This window comes from Equus przewalskii, chromosome 10 (genome assembly GCF_037783145.1).
Source record: "Equus przewalskii isolate Varuska chromosome 10, EquPr2, whole genome shotgun sequence".
Classification (NCBI taxonomy): Eukaryota; Metazoa; Chordata; class Mammalia; order Perissodactyla; family Equidae; genus Equus; species Equus przewalskii.
The window spans coordinates 21,320,671-21,337,683 of NC_091840.1; the positions used below are offsets into that span (position 1 = coordinate 21,320,671).

General features: G+C 50.5%; 1 protein-coding gene and 1 long non-coding RNA gene across 2 annotated transcripts in view; one reads left to right on the top strand and one right to left on the bottom strand.

Moving 5' to 3' along the window:
• The window catches only part of LOC139074043 (uncharacterized), a 49,293-nt gene that overhangs the window by 16,348 nt on the left and 15,932 nt on the right, over window positions 1-17,013 (bottom strand). The window lies entirely within an intron of this gene.
• On the top strand, window positions 10,084-14,241 carry LOC103565505 (keratin, type I cuticular Ha8-like). The gene is made up of 7 exons (XM_008541573.2): window positions 10,084-10,749; window positions 10,933-11,015; window positions 11,823-11,979; window positions 12,344-12,505; window positions 12,594-12,719; window positions 13,205-13,425; window positions 13,836-14,241. Exons 1-7 carry the CDS (start codon window positions 10,258-10,260, stop codon window positions 13,927-13,929), a joined length of 1,335 nt encoding a protein of 444 aa, XP_008539795.2. The 5' UTR covers window positions 10,084-10,257; the 3' UTR covers window positions 13,930-14,241.

Below are 17,013 nucleotides of genomic sequence, written 5' to 3' on the forward strand. Positions count from 1 at the left end.
GGAGGAAGCTGAGGAATAGCGTGAGGAAGATGTGAACAGGGTCTCAACTAAGGCGATGACAGTGGGGATGGAAGAATAAGGGATCAGTTTGAGAGATTCAGTGAAGGACCTGAGGGTATGATTGGCCAGGGCAGATAAAGAGGAGACAGCCAGGAACAGGAATCTCGAACACCTTTCTGAACATCACCCTCCAAACGCATAGTTCTTCCTTAATGAGCTGAGGTGATGTTTCTATTAAGGATCTGCCTTCTGGACCTGCCAAGAAGTGATGAGAAGTGGATTGGATCCTGAAGCTGCCTGGGGCTCTCTGGACATGATCCTGCATGCATGTCTGGCAGACAGGGTCATGAGCCTGACCGGAGACACAAACACACCGCTGAGCCAGGCGGGGGAGAGGACGGCGGCGGTGGGGGGTGGTGGGGAGGATTTCAATGAGCTGGAAGGCCAGGGAGAGCAGCTCCTGGCCAACTGGGTGTTCTGATGCCTGAGTGCAAACCAGCCGTCCTTCATTCCAATCCCTGTGCAAAATTTGTCTAGAATGTACTTAGCTTGGTAAACATAGTAGACTGAACAGAACCAAATCTTTGGCTCTAGAATCCTAGGCCTGATCTGTCCAATATGGTAGCCACTAGCTTCATGTGGCTATTTAATTTTTAATTAAAATGAAATTAAATAAAATAAAAAAATTCGGTTCTTCGGTTGCATTAGCCATATTTCAGGTGCTCGGTACCTACATATGGCTAGTGGTACCATACTGGACAGTGCAGACAGAGAGTATTTCAGAAGAGAATATTGCAGAAAGTTCTATTAGATGGCACTGTCTTAAACTGTCAGAATCACCAGGAACCTTACGGACGATCTGGCCCAGGCTCTCGCATTTACAGACGAGGCGTCTAAGGCCCAGCGAGATGGATGGAAAGATTTGCTCACAGACATGCAGCCCACGGGCGGGAATTGAAGCCAAGCACTCTGACGCCAAGCCTAGCGGGTCTCTCCTAGCACTTTATTGCTTTCTCCAAGCACCAAGGTTTATTATTCTTTCAGGCTAACAAATATTTCCCCTATGCCCTTCTTTCGTGTTCCTAAGAAGAGACATTTTCTCTGAGATGCTGAAACTCTCCCCTGGGAATACAGTTCTCCTTTAAAAAAATAGCTAGCAACCACCCCCTCAGACTCTCCCTGTCTTTTGGGGCCTCAGGCTGTGGCCAGAGCTGCAGCAGGAGCAATCACGCAGGAGTTGCGGACACTCTGGGGACTTCTGCAGGCTCCTTTCCCCAGCATGGATTGTCCAATCTAACCTGGTCCCTGTTTCCACACCCGTGTGTCACTCCGACTTGCCAAGACCTATCAGACCACCCAAATGCCTGTTAAAGATTTTACAGGAAACCAAGCTGCACAGCACAGGGCCACGAGCGCCGCCCCCTGCCGGAGACGGATGGCCACCATCTTCCGTGTTTGGAAGGTACTCCAAGATAGAGACGTCACGAGCTAAGCTCCCACCTGGCCCATCTCTCTTATTTGACGGATGAGGAAGGCGTGGGCGTAGATCTTGAGAAATGTTTATGCCCACCAGCACCAGGACCTCCTGGAAACTGGACCCAGTGCTACGTGTGGGGATTCTCAGAGGGGCTCTGTCCTCATATCAAAGCATTTGGATTTAATTAACTCCGGTTTATAGCGAAACTTAGGCAAGGCCACGGTAAGGTAATAAAACCTCTCACATATTTGATGTCTGGGAGAAGTTCCCAGAGGCAGCGGGATCCTCCTTGAGTGGGGATGGGAAAGAAAGGGCCAGTGTTTCAAAGACACAACTTTCTCTGAGGCCATTAAAGAGTCTGGGCCTCACTTCTGCCTGTCTCTGCCCCAGAGCAAGGCCCCTTCCTAGGGGTAGGGAGGACGGCCCACTGGGCAGAGCTGCCTTCAGGAAGCCTGGAGAATGGCCCAGGGGTCAGACACAGTGACCGGGAGGCTGGGTGGTTTGCGGACTGAAATGCACTGAATGGTACCCTCCCTACTACTCTGGGAAAACTTTTATAATATGATCAAAAAACGATATGCCAGGCCATACCTGGGAAAATTGTTAACAAGAAAACAATTCTCTTTTGGGTTTCGTAAATTTAGTATATGAATGCAATGATCTCAATTTTGCTAAACAGAAAGTTCCTAAGATCATTTGATGTCCATCTTTTTGAACAATTTTCCTAAGATCATTTGATGTCCATCTTTTTGAACAATTGGTCGAGATAAGTTTATTTCCATATAGCCCTGTCTCTTAGTCATACATAAGTGACTGAACACACCAATGAGCATCTTGCCATAATGGCAACAGTCAGTGTCTTTGGCTTCAGAAAACCTGGGCTGGGATCCCCATTCTAGCACTAGCGTGTGTGCGATTTTGGTAGATTGCCCAAACCCCCGTGCATCTCAGTCTCCTTTCCCCCTTGGGAAGGAGGACTAATTCTCCCTTCTACACACAATTGGGACAGGATGCACGTGAAAATGCCTCTCGTGATGCCTGGTGTATTGTAAGTGCTCAATAAATGCTGGTTAAAGAAACTCTGCTTTTCCAACAAGTGCCCCCATCTTCTGATTCTCCTCAGTGCCGACGGCAGCTCAGTCACTTTCTGAGCCATTGGAGCCCGTGTTTCAGAAACACCAGGAGTGGCAGCAACACCACCACATCATCACGTGGGCAGCTTTGCTTGGCTCCAAGGTTAAAGAGCATCTGGATGGACTTCTCATCTTGGTCTAACCACCTCGGTTAGTGGAGGGTCCGTGTCTGAGGCCCAGTGTCCAGTTCTGGAGTCTACCTGATGGCGCCTTTCCTCCGCTCCAGCCCTCCGGGTCCAGAGCGCACTAAAGGTCTCCCCACGTGCTCCGAGGGATCCACTTGTTAGGCCTCATTTATTGTGCTGCGCAGAGCAGGGGTCGGTGAACTACAGCTCGCAGGTCAAATACAGCTGTTGCCTGTTTTGGTAAATAACATTCTCCTGGAACGCAGCCACACCCATTCGCTTCCGAATCGTCTATGCCCGCTGTGTGCCACACCGGCAGGGTTGGACAGTTGTAGTGCAAAGAGACTCTATGGCCTGTAAAGCCAAAAATATTTACCATTTTCCCCTTTAATAGAACAGGTTTGGGGTAGAGGAAAGAGAATGTGCTGGATTAGGAGCCCCCAGTCCCAGCCTGGGCCTTGTAGCTGACTTGCTCTGTGCCCCTGGGGAGCTCACAGCCCTTCTCGTCTCCAGCTGAAGCAGGAAGGGGTTGAATTTGCTCTCTTGGTTTGGTTCTAACACCTTAGCACCCCTTCATTCTGTTGTTCCGCCTCTCTGGGGGCTCCCCCCTGAGGCTAGAGGCCCCCACGCTCAGTGAACTCTGCCTGTGAGATGACTCCTGCATCTTAAAGGCAGTGCCACTCCAGAGGGACACCAGGTGGTCGCTCAGGGACCAGAGTTTAACTTCTCCATGGGGTATCTTTAAAGAGATGACATGAAACATCCCTTCTAGCAACAGAAGCCTGTAACACAGAGTCCAAAAGCAGCCGCCTCTCTCTTTTGTGAGGTAGGGAGTTACTTATGGAGCCTGAATACCTGACTGTGGTTGTTCTGACGGCAGCGGACATGAGGGTGTCACGGGGGAACAGGTGTCGTGCGCCTGCTCCCACGGTGGGTGGATGAAGGGTCTGGGTGACACAGCACTCTCACACTCGGGTGCTTGACCCTTGGAACCAACGTGCAGCTCAGCTTCCAGGACCATGGCTTCTAGCTGGACCAGAAACCCTTGCTCTTCGAGCTCTGCAAAGAGCTGTTTGCAGGTTCCTAGCTCCATGCAGCCAGCGTAGGGACTCTGTGCCCAGCGGCTGCCCAGCCTCCAGCACCGCACTGGGGCCCACCTGAAAGAGAGTGGCCAGTCTAGTAACCATCTTTCCAGAGCCTGTGGTTCATGGCCAGTCCAGCCTGGCCTTTCCTGTGGTCATCCAGCCTTGTCCTCTCCAGGGACCAGCAACCCTGCTAACTTGTAGATACTTGTAGCTGGCTTAGTGAGAGCTCAATGGCAGCAAGAAGGAGTCCATGCAGTCCCTGAATGACCACCTGGCCAACCGCCTGCAGAAGGTGCGGCAGTGGGAGCAGAGGGAGGAGCTGGGGGCTGAGGTTCAGCAGTGGAGCAGATGGCAGGTTCTCAACATGTGCTCCGGTTACTGCTCGCACTTCGAGACCGTTAAAGAGCTGCAGTAAAAGCTAAGGCGAGGCCTGGGGCTCTGACATCAAAGGCAGGGAAAAATGGGTGACTATTGATATAGGAGAAATGGAGGGGTTGCCTGGAGGATGGCATTCCATAAATGTTCATGGAGATGAATTGCGGGTGCCAGAAATAAACGTTGGTGTCAGAGGCCCGACTGCTTGGTCCTACCCCCAGTGCCATTCAACAAGTGCCACTGCTGAGGACCGTGATGAGAGGACTCCAGTCAGGACATGGGTTTATTTCTTCACAATCCAGATCCTGCCTTATTTAAGGACTTGCCAGCACTCGTTCACTAGTGAGGGAGCACAGCCGGCGGTGAGTCGCTGTCCTGGGTGCTGTGGAGCAGACACGCCCACAGAGTGGGGTGTCTGCCCTTCAGCTTGGTGTTCAAGGCCACTCTGGTTGGATCCTCCCTGCTTTTGGTAGCTCAGCTCTCTCTAATCTTCTTGACACATCCTGTACTTCTGCCAAACTGCTTTGCCACCCCCAAAACATTGGCTCCCATGTGTAATGTTCTCTTTCTCACCTTTGCCTGTCCCAATTCTAGCTGGGCTCCAGGGCCAGGTGGAAGCTTTTGTGGAGGCCGGCCCCATGGGGAGGGCTCTCAGCTGCTTTGAACAAGCCCTAGCCCCGTATTTGAACACCTCTCATGGCACTTTCCTCTCTCTCTCCTGCTTTTGGAGCCCCTCTTCTGTACAAGATGGTGGGAAGGATGAAATACCTAGCTTCCTTTGAAAGAAAATATGAACTGTGTTTATTTAGTATTTTCATTTCAGTGCTGATATTCAGCTGGGGGGCCCAGGCTGTCTGTGCGGTGGTTTCCACCAGTCTCCTTTATGCTCGCTGCCAACACTGGTTAGAATATTTCTGATATCACCCTTGATTCCACTAGATGTCAAGACTGAACTGTCAATTTTCACATACGTTATTCCTTTGAGCCCTTTCAGCACCCCCTGAGGTGGATATTATTATTTCTATTTTATCTAAAAATAAAGTGTGCCTTTCTGAAGGGCTCAGCAGGTGTCAGGAGCTTTGCTGTGCATTTGTGCTTGGTTGCGTTCAATTCTTACAGCGATCCAATAAGCAGGTACCATCACTATTCCCAGTGCACGGAGGAGAAGACTTCAAATTTAAAGGAGCTGGAAGCTGAGCCTGCAGTCACAGAGTGGTGACGTGGGGCCACTTAACCACGCATTGGTGCCTATGAGGAAGTGGGATGAGGTGACAAAGGGAGGTCAAGTGGACCAGGCTCAGGGTCACGTGCATGGCTGTGCAGGCGAGGGGCTTTCCTCTGATCACCTTGTTGCTGCCCAAACCTGATGAAGGCAGCTCCATCACTCCCCTTCCAGATGGATCTACAGCAGGACGAGGGGTGGAATCCCAGCGGGGTTTGTACTGTCACAGAGCTCAGCCTGCTCCGCTATGACTTCACTGCCAGACCTGAGACCGTAAAACTCCCAGAAGAAAACCCAGGAAAAAAGCTCCTTGACATAGGTCTTGGCAATGATTTTTTGGATATGACACCTACAGCACAAGCAACAAGATCAAAAATAAAGTGAGACTGCATCAAACTAAAAAGAGAGCATGCCCTCGTATATTTATCAGCCATGTCTATTTTGTTTTTCTGAAAACGCTAAGTTTTTAAAAGGGGTGATGGTGGTGTTTGGAGACCCTGAAGAGGAAGGGAACTGGCCCTTGTGAAGTGCTTCCTCCGTGAGAGGCATTGTGTTGGGACTTCTGCCCACTGGTATCCTTTGCTCTTACCAGTAGCCCGGTGTGTCAATATTATTGTAAATATTCATAGGAGAAAACGGATGCATTTAAAGGTTAAGTAACTTGGTTGAGGTCAGGCAGCTCAGAAATTGAGGTTTTGATATTTTCTATTTCCATTGCTGTGAAACAATAGAAAGTATGTACATTGGTCTTTTTCCTGGGTTCCTGGCACAGAGCGCCTAAAACCCTTGTGACTTCCTAAGTGATAACACTAGCAGCATCTTTTGTTCTAATATTTGGTCTTTGACCCCAGTTCCTGACTCAGAGTTCCTAAATTCTTTGGAATTTTCTTTGGAATTTTGGGTGATGAGAGGGCCTGTTGTTCTAATGAGGCCACTCTTGGTGGGCTCCTAGATGGGGGCTGCTCACCAGAAAGACCAAGCTGTGATTAGAAGCTCGGGACTTTCCACATCACCCCCATCCTCCAGGCAGGGAAGAGGGACTAGAGACTGAGTTAATGATCGATCGTGCCCACGTGATGAAGCCGCCATAACAATCCTCAAAGTATGGGATTCGCAGAGCTTCCAGGTTGGAGAACACATGGAGGTGCTGGGAGAGTGGCTCACCTAGAGAGGGCATGGAAGCTCCGCCCCTTCCCATAAACCTTGCCCTGTGTGTCTCTTTATGTGGCTGTTCCTCTGTAGCCTTCATTATATCCTTCCTAATACACTGGTAAACGTAAGTAAGTGTTTCCCTGAGTTCTGTGAGCCATTCTGGCAAATTATCAAACTCAAGCAGGGAATTGTGGGAACCCTGATTTATAGCCAGTTGGTCAGAAGTACAGGTGACAACCTGGGACTTGCCACTGGTGTGTGAAATGGGAGCAGTGTTGTAGGACTGAGCCCTTTTGTGGGATCTGACACTAACTCCAGGTAGATAAGGTCAGAATTGAGTTGAATTGTAGGACACCCAGGTGGTGTCACAGAGGATTGCTTTGTGTGTGGAAAACCCACACATCTGGTGTCAGAAGTATTGTGGGTGTAAGAGTAAAGAACAAAACGGGAGTGTTTTTTCTAGACAGTCGCAAAGGAAACTAGTTTCAACTTTGATCGGCTCTTGGGCCACCAACAGGGTAATGGGAAGAAAGATGGTGACATGTCTAAGGACCTTGGGGTGAGTGTGGCACCACCCCCATAGGCCCAGTGTGGAGCCTTGTCACAAATGTCACCCCACTCTAAGGCAAGGACTTGTCTTTTATAGATGTGCTCCTAGTGTCTAGAGTATGTCTTGGTAGGTGGAAAAATAACATTGATAAAGAAACAAACTTTGTGGATTGTGGGACTGGATCTAAGAAATCAGACGGTAAAATCCTATCTAATTTGAATTAAAAAGGTGATGAATTGCCTTTTCCATTCATCAAATTCTCAAGAGTTGCATACTCAGAATAATAAATTGATATGCTCAGCCTCTTAAGCGACTTCATGGTTTTCTTTACCTACGATTTTCTCTGGCACCATTTTCTAACACCTAGGAGACATGGGAGTACGAGGCTCTACACGCAGTTGTTGTCTTCAATCTTTGTGTCCACTGCAGTGTGTGACGGATGTGTTCCCTCACAGGGCACAGACCGCTGGATGCCCCCAGATGTCTTTCTGCAGCATAGAAAAGGTAACTCTGGGTTATGTGCAATTTCCAAGTGCTAGCCTGAAACGCCACTCCTTTCCCTCCCGCTGGTTGAGATGCACCTATATATAGCAATACCAGGTTTGAAAAGAGCATCCCAAGACCACAGCTCCCCATTTCCATCTGCAGTAGACTCCCTGCATCCGGAGACTGGGATTTCTGCAGTCAGAATCAGTGCACAGAACTTTGCACACACAGGGGAACGAAGGAGGGCTGACGGCTTCCACCACTCACACCTTGTCTTCACCACTTCTTGGCACTGAACCTAACTCATATTTGGTCACCAAGGACCACAAGGACTCTTTTTAAATGGTTGGGAAGGAAGACAGTCGTCGGGGTGACGGCAGGGATCCTCACCCCACGCTCACCTCCTTTGAGAAAAATGCAAATCAGTGGAACAAAGGGACTTTACAAAGGGACACACAACATCAATGCCATTATGCAAAACAGCATACTCAGTAGAAGCCCAGGCCAGGACCATGATCAGGCTTTAGTAGAGAGGAGCATCCTCCAAACATGTAACGCTTGAGCAAGGATGTTCTGAAGTAAGAAGTGTGTATTTTGAGATGGAAGAAATCATGGGTTTTAGCCAATGGAATGAATTCTGCCAGAGAATAAGGTCAAAAATGGATTCTATTTAGCAAATCAAATGGCTTTAAAAGTCCAGTTCCCTGGTTTATAGAGAAGCTTGTCGCTATGTGATGAGGCAGAGGAGAGTAACAAAGGAGTGTTTGAAGATGTGAACTATGCAGGTCACACCCAGAGGCCTCTGAAGGACAGATGGCCTGGCCAGGTAACGTCTTCTAATTATGGTGCCTGTAAAGGGTTTTTCACAGATGAGCTCTGAGGAGCTCTTAGGCCAGAGGTGACCACTGGTTACCTTTCCCGGGATACCCAACTGGACAGAATTCTCGACTTCTGTATTTCTTCTTGATAGAACTCCAATAGCCTATGTTTCACATGTATGTGTCTGGTTTCTGTAGAGATATCTGTTCAGCTTTTGCTTGATGCTCAGAGAACTGGCAAATCTTCATTTTCTCAAAGATCTAGTGATCATCCTTGGGGATCTCGCTCTACATCAGGCCTTTCTCAGTTCTATCTCCTGTCACAAATTTTGAGAAAAAACCTCTGGGACCTTAGGAGTCAGCTGTTTTGGTTCCCCAGTATGAAGAGCTAGTAGGGTCTGCGATGCAGTATTACATTTTGGAGACAGCTCTCCCCTGGCCATCGTCCTGCGTGGTCCTTGGAGAAACCCTGCCTTATTGCTTAGGTGCCACAACACCTGTATTTTCTGAGACACAAAGAAGAATGCAGAATGTCAGATTTTTGTTCTATCTCTTAATTTCAACTTCTAGCCCAGTTTCTAGGCCTTATAATCCTTCTTAGTTCTGACAATGACAGAGTTGTCCTCCTGCCGGGGGGTGGGGTGAGGGATGTGGTGGTCAAGGTGAAGAGGACAGTAATAGGCTCTGGAATGGAAAGAAAGTGATACTGAGAACAGGCTTTGCCTCTTTATAATAGGGCTGATCTTAGAAAAATGACTTCACATCTCCGGTCCTCAATGCCTTATTTATTTCTTTATTTGGTAAGAAATAAGATAAGAGTATCCATCTCACAGGAAGGTAGTAAGGATTAAATAAGATCATTGATCAATCTCCTAACACAGATGGTAGGTGCTTGATAACAGGCTTTAGAATCAAGGAAGTAAGGCAGGAGGAGGACCCACAGTGACTCTGATAACTCAATGCCCTTTGAGTTTCATGGCCAAGTTCTTATTTGGGATTCAAAAAGATTGTTGTTCATTTTTCTTGTTTCTGGCTTCTTGAGTTCACGTTTCCTGGTCCAGATCAGGCACGGTCTTTAAGGCCACTCTCATACTGCTGAACTTCTCAGACCCCTGATATAGAACCCCTTCGGCTATCCAAGTTGTGGCTGCTTCCTGATGGTCAGGAACTATATCATGCTTGACCAGTTGTACATCAGGTGTGTGGGTCAGAGCCTGGCACACAGGATGTGCCAGGAGATAGGCATTGAATGAAGGGACCTATCGAAGTCTTATTGCCCCTCAAAGTGAGTCTGAAAGACGAACAGATGAAGAAAAAAGAAACGTAGAACTTCTTCATAACCAAAACCCATAACATCTACCAACCAAGACCCAGTTTCTTCCCTGTATAGGGGACGCTCGTTTAGTCTTAACTCAGGTAAGCCCCGCTAGTCACAGGGGTTTGTCTCTCCTGCTGCTTCAAAGACCAACAGGAATAGTCATGCCCTCAGTGTGGGTACGTCAACAAGGAGGCCAAACCGTGTCAAGGTACAAACATCTGATGGCTAAAAGGACTTCTGTTTTTAAAAAAGTAATAAAAAGCTTCTGTCCTCCCACCAACAGCCAAGCTGATATCAAAGAGCCGAGACATTCCTTTCATGAGGTGAGGAGCTCCTAATGGCAAACTCAACATCTGCGTAACAGGATGACAGCACAGCAATAGGTAGAGAACCAGGGAGGTGAGGTGCAAGAATTGAAGCAACACCCACCTGGGCTGGATGTAAAAGGGCCAGGAGGGAAGGGGGTTACCACACTCAGTGGCTTGGCCTTCCCAGCTGCAGCCTCAGCCCAACACCATGACTTCCTCCTGCATCAGCTCATCCCACTGTCTGGGCAGCACCAGGACTTTTGGAGCCAGAAATGTCTCCGTGTGCTCCAGTGATGTTGGGGACCAGCCTGGGGCTGAGGCCAAGGCTGCCTCCCTGTGCCTCTCGGCCACCCAGGCACATACCAACCGAGTCTGCGTGGGGACGACCCCTCTGGGCCGACCCAGCCTCTGTCTGCCCCACAGCTGCAACGCTGCTTGCCCCTTGCCAGGGACCTGTGACATTCCTGGCAACATTGGTACCGGTGGGACCTACGGCGAAAGCACCCTGAATAGCCATGAGAAGGTGACCATGCAGTTCCTGAACAACCGCCTGGCCAACTACCTGGAGAAGGTGCGCCAGCTGGAACGGGACAACGAGGAGCTGGAGACCAAGATCCTAGAGTCGAGCAAATGCCATGAGTCCAGCGTGTGCCCGGACTACCAGAACTATTTCCGGACCATGGAGGAGCTCCAGCAGAAGGTGAGGCTTGGAGCAGCCTGGGGTATGCTGGGTCTGAGGAAGGCGGAAAGGCACGGCAGGCAAAAGACCACTGAAGGCTCAAGGGGCTTTGGGTTCTTGGATTCTCTTGAGCATGAATGTAGCCGTCACTCGTAGAGCTGGAGTCCGGAGTATGATGTTTTGTGTGTGAACTGTCTCCCTCAGATCCTGTGCAGCAAGGCTGAGAACGCCAGGCTGATTATCCAAATTGACAATGCCAAACTGGCTGCCGACCACTTTAGAATCAAGTAAGTCAGGTCGAAAGAGGGCTCAGAGCGACTCCTTCCTCCACCCTGTCCCAATGCCTAAAAGCTTGCTGAACGAGCGAAGTACTGAGCTATCTCCTCCTTCCTAAATTCCCCAAATTAAAACATTTTTATTACAACCCAAACTAATAGAAGGCGGGTGAGAAAAGACACCATTAAATGAAATGTGTGGCAGAGCCCAGGGTAAAGTCTCCTTCATTTATTTCTCAAAAATGGTTGTAATGAGGCAGCCGGAGTTCATTAACCAGGAGCAAAATAAGGGGATTTCAACAATAAGTGAGCAAGGATGGCCACTGAATTTCCTGTGTAAGTCAGGGGAGCGGCTTACACATGGGTCAGGGTCCCGATTTATGTATGGAGCCCTCGGGTCCTAGGTGTTTCCATTAAACAAAGGTGAGAGATGGAAAAATAGCCCAACACAAGGCATAGCCAATCAATGGCCAGGCACCTGCGATTGCTTATCTTAGTCAACCCATAGCTCGTGCAATGGCACGAATCCCGCACTGGGTCCTAAGATACATGACCTCAGGCAAGTCAGTTCATCTTTCTGAACCAAAGTTGCCTCAGTGCACAATGGTAAAAACGAGAACTGCTGTGGATGCTCACTATCATAGGCCGTTTGAGAGGAGGGGCTGTGTCTAGCGCACCTCTGAGCCCAGCTGTGTCTAATTCATCTCCGAGCTCAGTGAACACGTGAGGATTCAAGTTGGTGAAGGAGGTGGGAACCGGGGGCAGCCGAGAGGGGCTCTCCTTGGCATCTTGTTAGTGTTGCACCTCCTGTGATGGAAGGCACGAGAGTGAGCGCGCCCTGCGCCAGCTGGTGGAGTCGGACATGTGCGGGATGCACAAGCTGCTGGACGACCTGAGCCTGGCCAAGGCCGACCTGGAGGCCCAGCAGGAGTCCCTGAAGGAGGAGCTGCTCTGCCTGAAGAGCAATCACGAGCAGGTCTGGTTCTGTGGGCTGCAGACTCACGAGGGAGGGCCTTGGGCAGAAAAGGGAGCCCCTCCTACCCAGTGGCTGTAGGATTAGAACCCAGGCTCACTTGGCCTCAGGGTAAGGGTTGATCTGGGTCTGAGAGTCAGGCTGACTCTGTGGGATGTGGCAGAGTGGGAGTTTGTCCCCCAGAGTTTTGCCCTGTGAGTTTAGGAAGGTCTCCAGGTGGGCTCTTCCCATTGGATCCTGGGCAAGACCTGTCAGAGCGTGTGTGTGGGGTCGCCCCTCATGCTGCTTGTCAGGGGAGGGCTTCAGGTGCCACCTGCTCTGTCAAAGCCCTTTTCTCATTAGGGCGTCCGTCCTTCTGTCCCTGCAGGAAGTGAGCAGTCTGAAGAGTCAGCTGGTGGACAAGCTCCGGATTGAGCTGGACACTGAGCCCCCCGTGGACCTGGGCAGGGTGCTGGGGGAGGTGCGGTGCCAGTACGAGGCCATGGTGGAGACCAACCGCCGCGACGTGGAGCAGTGGTTCCAAGCTCAGGTGAGGGCGATGCTGCCGAGCAGGGAGGGAGCCCGGCCGCCGCGCGGGCAGGGAGGTGATCCCGTGTCCCTGTGCCCCTGTGCTGCAGTCTGAAGGCATCAGCCTGCAGGCCACGTCCTGCTCCGAGGAGCTTCGGTGCTGCCAGTCGGAGATCCTGGAGCTGAGACGCACCGTGAACGCCCTGGAGGTGGAGCGCCAAGCCCAGCACAACCTGGTAGGGTCCTCCTTCACCCTCACCGCGCTGTGAACGCCGCAGGCCACGGCCTGGGAGCAACATTTTAGAAACTTCACTAGTCAGTTCTGTTAACAGTAATTTAGAGCTCAGGATCTGAGTCCCTCTCTCCCCGGGGGCGATGCCTTGCTGTCAAGGTTAGTTTGACCCAGAAAAATTGTTCCTGTTAAAAGTCAACTCCACTTCTTTTAGAATAAGATGTGGTGGTTCAGGCTCTCATTCCATAAGATTTTAGTGGGTGTCTACTTTATGTCAGGTATTAGGGATACAGAGATGAACATGACACAGTTCCTCAAGTCAGATATTTTTGGGAAAAGTGATGGTCATATTGACAGCGAGTTCTCCAGAGCTCTGGGAATGTCCTACGAATTCTTAGAATTTGCCCCACACCTGGTGAGTGTGGCCGTGATTTTCACTGCTGAATTTTAGGTCACCTGTGTCTCTTACCCCATCATTTCCCCTTATAGAAGGACGGTCTGCAGAACTCCCTGTGTGAGGCCGAGGCCCGCTACGGCACGGAGCTGGCCCAGATTCAGAGCCTGATCAGCAACGTGGAGGAGCAGCTGTCCGAGATCCGGGCGGACCTGGAGCGGCAGAACCAGGAGTACCAGGTGCTGCTGGACGTCAAGGCCCGGCTGGAGGGCGAGATCGCCATGTACCGGAACCTTCTGGAGAGCGAGGACTGCAAGTACGTGCGATCTAGGCAGTTCCTGGCCAAGCAACATACCAGACTGTCAGGCGACGCCTCAGAGATAAAGTGCAGTGCTTGTGGGAGGAGATCTCACCGTAAAGAGCAAGCCTCTCCGTGCACGCTCGCTTAGTGACTCATTCAGGCCTCCTGGGTGTGCAGACTGCACTGTTGACAGATGTTACATAAATAGTAACCGGGTCCCTGAGCCAAGTCCCTCCAGAGGATTCCTGGATGAGCAAAGACACAGACGAGAGTGGATGTGGGACTGCTCATGTGGATTCCATTGGGCAGGGGGACTTGTCGGTGGCAGACCTGTTCTTTACCCGTTGGGTCTCGCCCTTTCCGCCCATAACTGAGACATCTTTCCATTGGTTGTGTCTAACTCTTCCTTCTCTCTCTCCCTGCAGACTCCCCTGCAACCCCTGCTCTACACCTGCCTCCTGCGCCCTTCGCCCACGGTGCGGGCCGCCCTCCACCGGTGGAGCCAGTGCTGAGAGCTGATTCTGCAAGTCTGAGTCCTGTGCGGGAGGTTGGCGCTGGTTGCAGCGGGGCTGGGATTGCCCTCGCCTTACTTGGTCTTCTTCCCAGGAAGCCATTTCCACTGAATCAAAGGGTAGCAGACCCTCCAAGCAGTGGCTTCCTGTTTGTGCCTTAAGCTGATTTTTTTTTGCAATGTTACAATTATCTTCCACTTAAGCTGCTATTTTTTCCCCAGTGTCTCTTCTGGGATTTTGGTTCTATTCCAGTGCTTCAAAATCTCCTAAAATGTAATTGGGCTCCTGTATTAAATGGTCAATAAATCTCCTTCCTGTATCAAGTGCTATCCTTCCTGTGTGTGGCAGTGTCTGTGGGGTGCCTGGCCCTCAAGCCCTCAGGTGGTCATTGGCCCTGACGTGTTGCTGCCGGGATCTCTCTGGGGCACTGGGGTCTTAGCCTCTGGATGATGTGTCCTTGCCTTGCCCAGCGATCCCTAGAGACTAGGAAAGGAAACCACGCTGGTTGCCAAGTTTGAATTCCTTCAGAACACCTCGGAACCAACATGCCCCTACCGTGCTTTTGGCGTCTTCAGCCTCCTGGTATTTTGTCCAACAGCAAAATCGCACAACTCAGAGTTCCAATCTAGTCAGAGGGAGGTTGTGTTGAGAACCGCCTTGGCCAAGTAACCAAGTTTTTTCTCTTATTCAGATTGGCCCCTTCATGGAGGCACAGTATTCCCACCTGCTTTTAGAGATGGAGGCTCAGATTGGGCCCTGGGGACAGTTGTCTTGGTCCTGGCCCTCTTCCGGGATGGAATTTTCTCTAGAGAGACACTGCCACTGATGTGCATGCTTGTCTCCTCTGCTGCTGCCTTCCAAGTGCTGGTAGAGGGGACTGCAGTTGTCATGAGAGCTCTGGGTGCCTCCCTGCCTCTTGGACGTGGCTCTGACACAGGCCAAGATGGTTCACAGCCAGACCTGGTGGAAGAGTGGAAGGGGAACAACACCCGGGCTGTGTTCCTTCCATGCTGTGCTGGTCAATGCACAATGTGGCTTTTGGCAAGTGCTGAGTGTGTCTAGAAGAGTGAAGCTCTCAGATCTCAGCTTGCCCATGTACCCTGGTCCATAGACCAATGCAAAGCCGGTCCTTCTTTGTGGAGCATAGTATGGTGGAAAGAGCATGTGCACCGGACTCAGGCAGACCTGGGCTCAAATCCCACCTCTGTGACACGAGCTGAGTGAAGACGCTCTCTTAAGATCTATTCCTCAGCTGTAAAATTAGAATACCTGTATTTCCCTCTCACTGTTGTTGAGGGACAATCTATAAAATATTCCTGGCACATAGAAGATGCTCAATGGATATCGGTTTATGGGGCTCCCTGGGAACCAGCAGGGACAGTCTTCTCCTGCAGGGAAAGAGGAGCTAAAGAGGAGGGAGCAGAACCATCAGCAGCATCAGGGGCCAAATATTCCCAGGTTGGTGGCCTGGAAGTTTGGCCAGACTCCTGTCCGCTTATAAGCAATAATGAAAACTACCCACTGTTGTTACCGGAGCTGTTTCTCACTCCAAGTGGCCTAACAAAAATCCAAAAAGCATTCTCTGGGCTGTCATAGGACAAGAGTGCCCAGTGGACTCTTGTGGGCTTCCTTCTAAAAAGTAACCCCTAAAAGTCATATGTTTTAAGGAGTGGCCATGACCCCTTCATGTGATGGGGCCATGAAAATCTGACCTGTCCTCTGCTTACCTGGCCAGGTCACTCCCTGAATGAACCCTAATTATGGGACCCCCATGGCTACCAGTTGTGGCAGGAAACGCTATTCAGACACAAGGGGACTGCAGGCTAGGGAGGCTGGCAGGTGGCTAACCAGCCCGGCCCAGGCATCTGGATGTTGTGGTTTTACTCACATCCATTGTTACTATCTGAGGGCTCAGGATTCCCTCTGGCACCAAATCCAAGGACTTCTCTTCTTACAGGGTGAGTCTCCCGTCTGCAGGTTATGTTCCTCTCTTCCCTCCCTGCGTCACGTTACCCTCACGGCTTGGACTGCTGTGGGCCCTAGATGCTGTATCTGGTTTTGCTTTGCCCATAACAAGTTCAGCCGGATTGACTGATCATTTTCCTGCCCCTGAGGCTTTTGCTCCCTTGGCTTGGGACCAGATCCAGTTTTGAGCCCCCTGGAAAGCTCTAAGCCCATTAGCCCTGGTTCCCAGCGCTGCACTCCCTACGTGCTGATTTATAGTGTTTCTTTCCAGGCTTCACATAGTAACATGGGTCTCTCTAGGCCCCTCCTCTTATCGCCTGTTTTTCAACTCCAAATTCTATTTCCCCCCAATCCCAGCAAAGTGTTAAGGAGTAGGATGGCTAGTGCAGGCTCCTGGGGGCAGATGCTGGCAGTCACTGAGAGTGTTCTGGGAAAGGACCCACATTTCTGTCCCCACCACTGTCTATACCGAGAAGCCAAGAAAATCAAGATGGAATTCCTGACTTTCCAGAACATGCGCACTTTTAATTTAGACACTGTTTTTTTTGCGGTCCATGAGGTGTGATACCTAAGGTCGTGCGTCACCTTCCCCTCATCATCTTCGCTGCATCTTCCTGACTAAGAACAAAATCAAATCCCTCCCTTCTGATGGCCGCTGGTAGTAACCTCCACGAGCTCATCTTACTCAACCATTTTCCTTTGTCTGTTTTTCATCTAATTCTGTTCTCAACCTTTTTCTCAACCATGCCTTGCCGTTTAATAAACACAGAAAAACCCCTCACCTCCTCGCTTAATGTTGTTTTAACTTTCACAAACTCATCTCATGACTAAAAGCCAGCTCATGTAGAATACAGGTTGTGTTTGTTTTCATAGGACACTTGCTCCAACGAAAATATCTTCCCTGTCACCTGTTTTGGAGGTTGCCAATGCCACCTCCCCTGTGCCAAGGGGGAGGGGACTCTCCCACTCCTGTCAGGTATGAGTCCCTGAGCTAACTCAACCGCCCTGCCTGCCTGCCAGGTGGAAGAAATCTCAGCAGCTCGGGAGAATTTCTCAGCGCGTCCAAAGAGCCCGGGCTGCTCTCTCCTGGCTCCCAGCCTTGACCTCTGACCACCGGGGGGGCAGT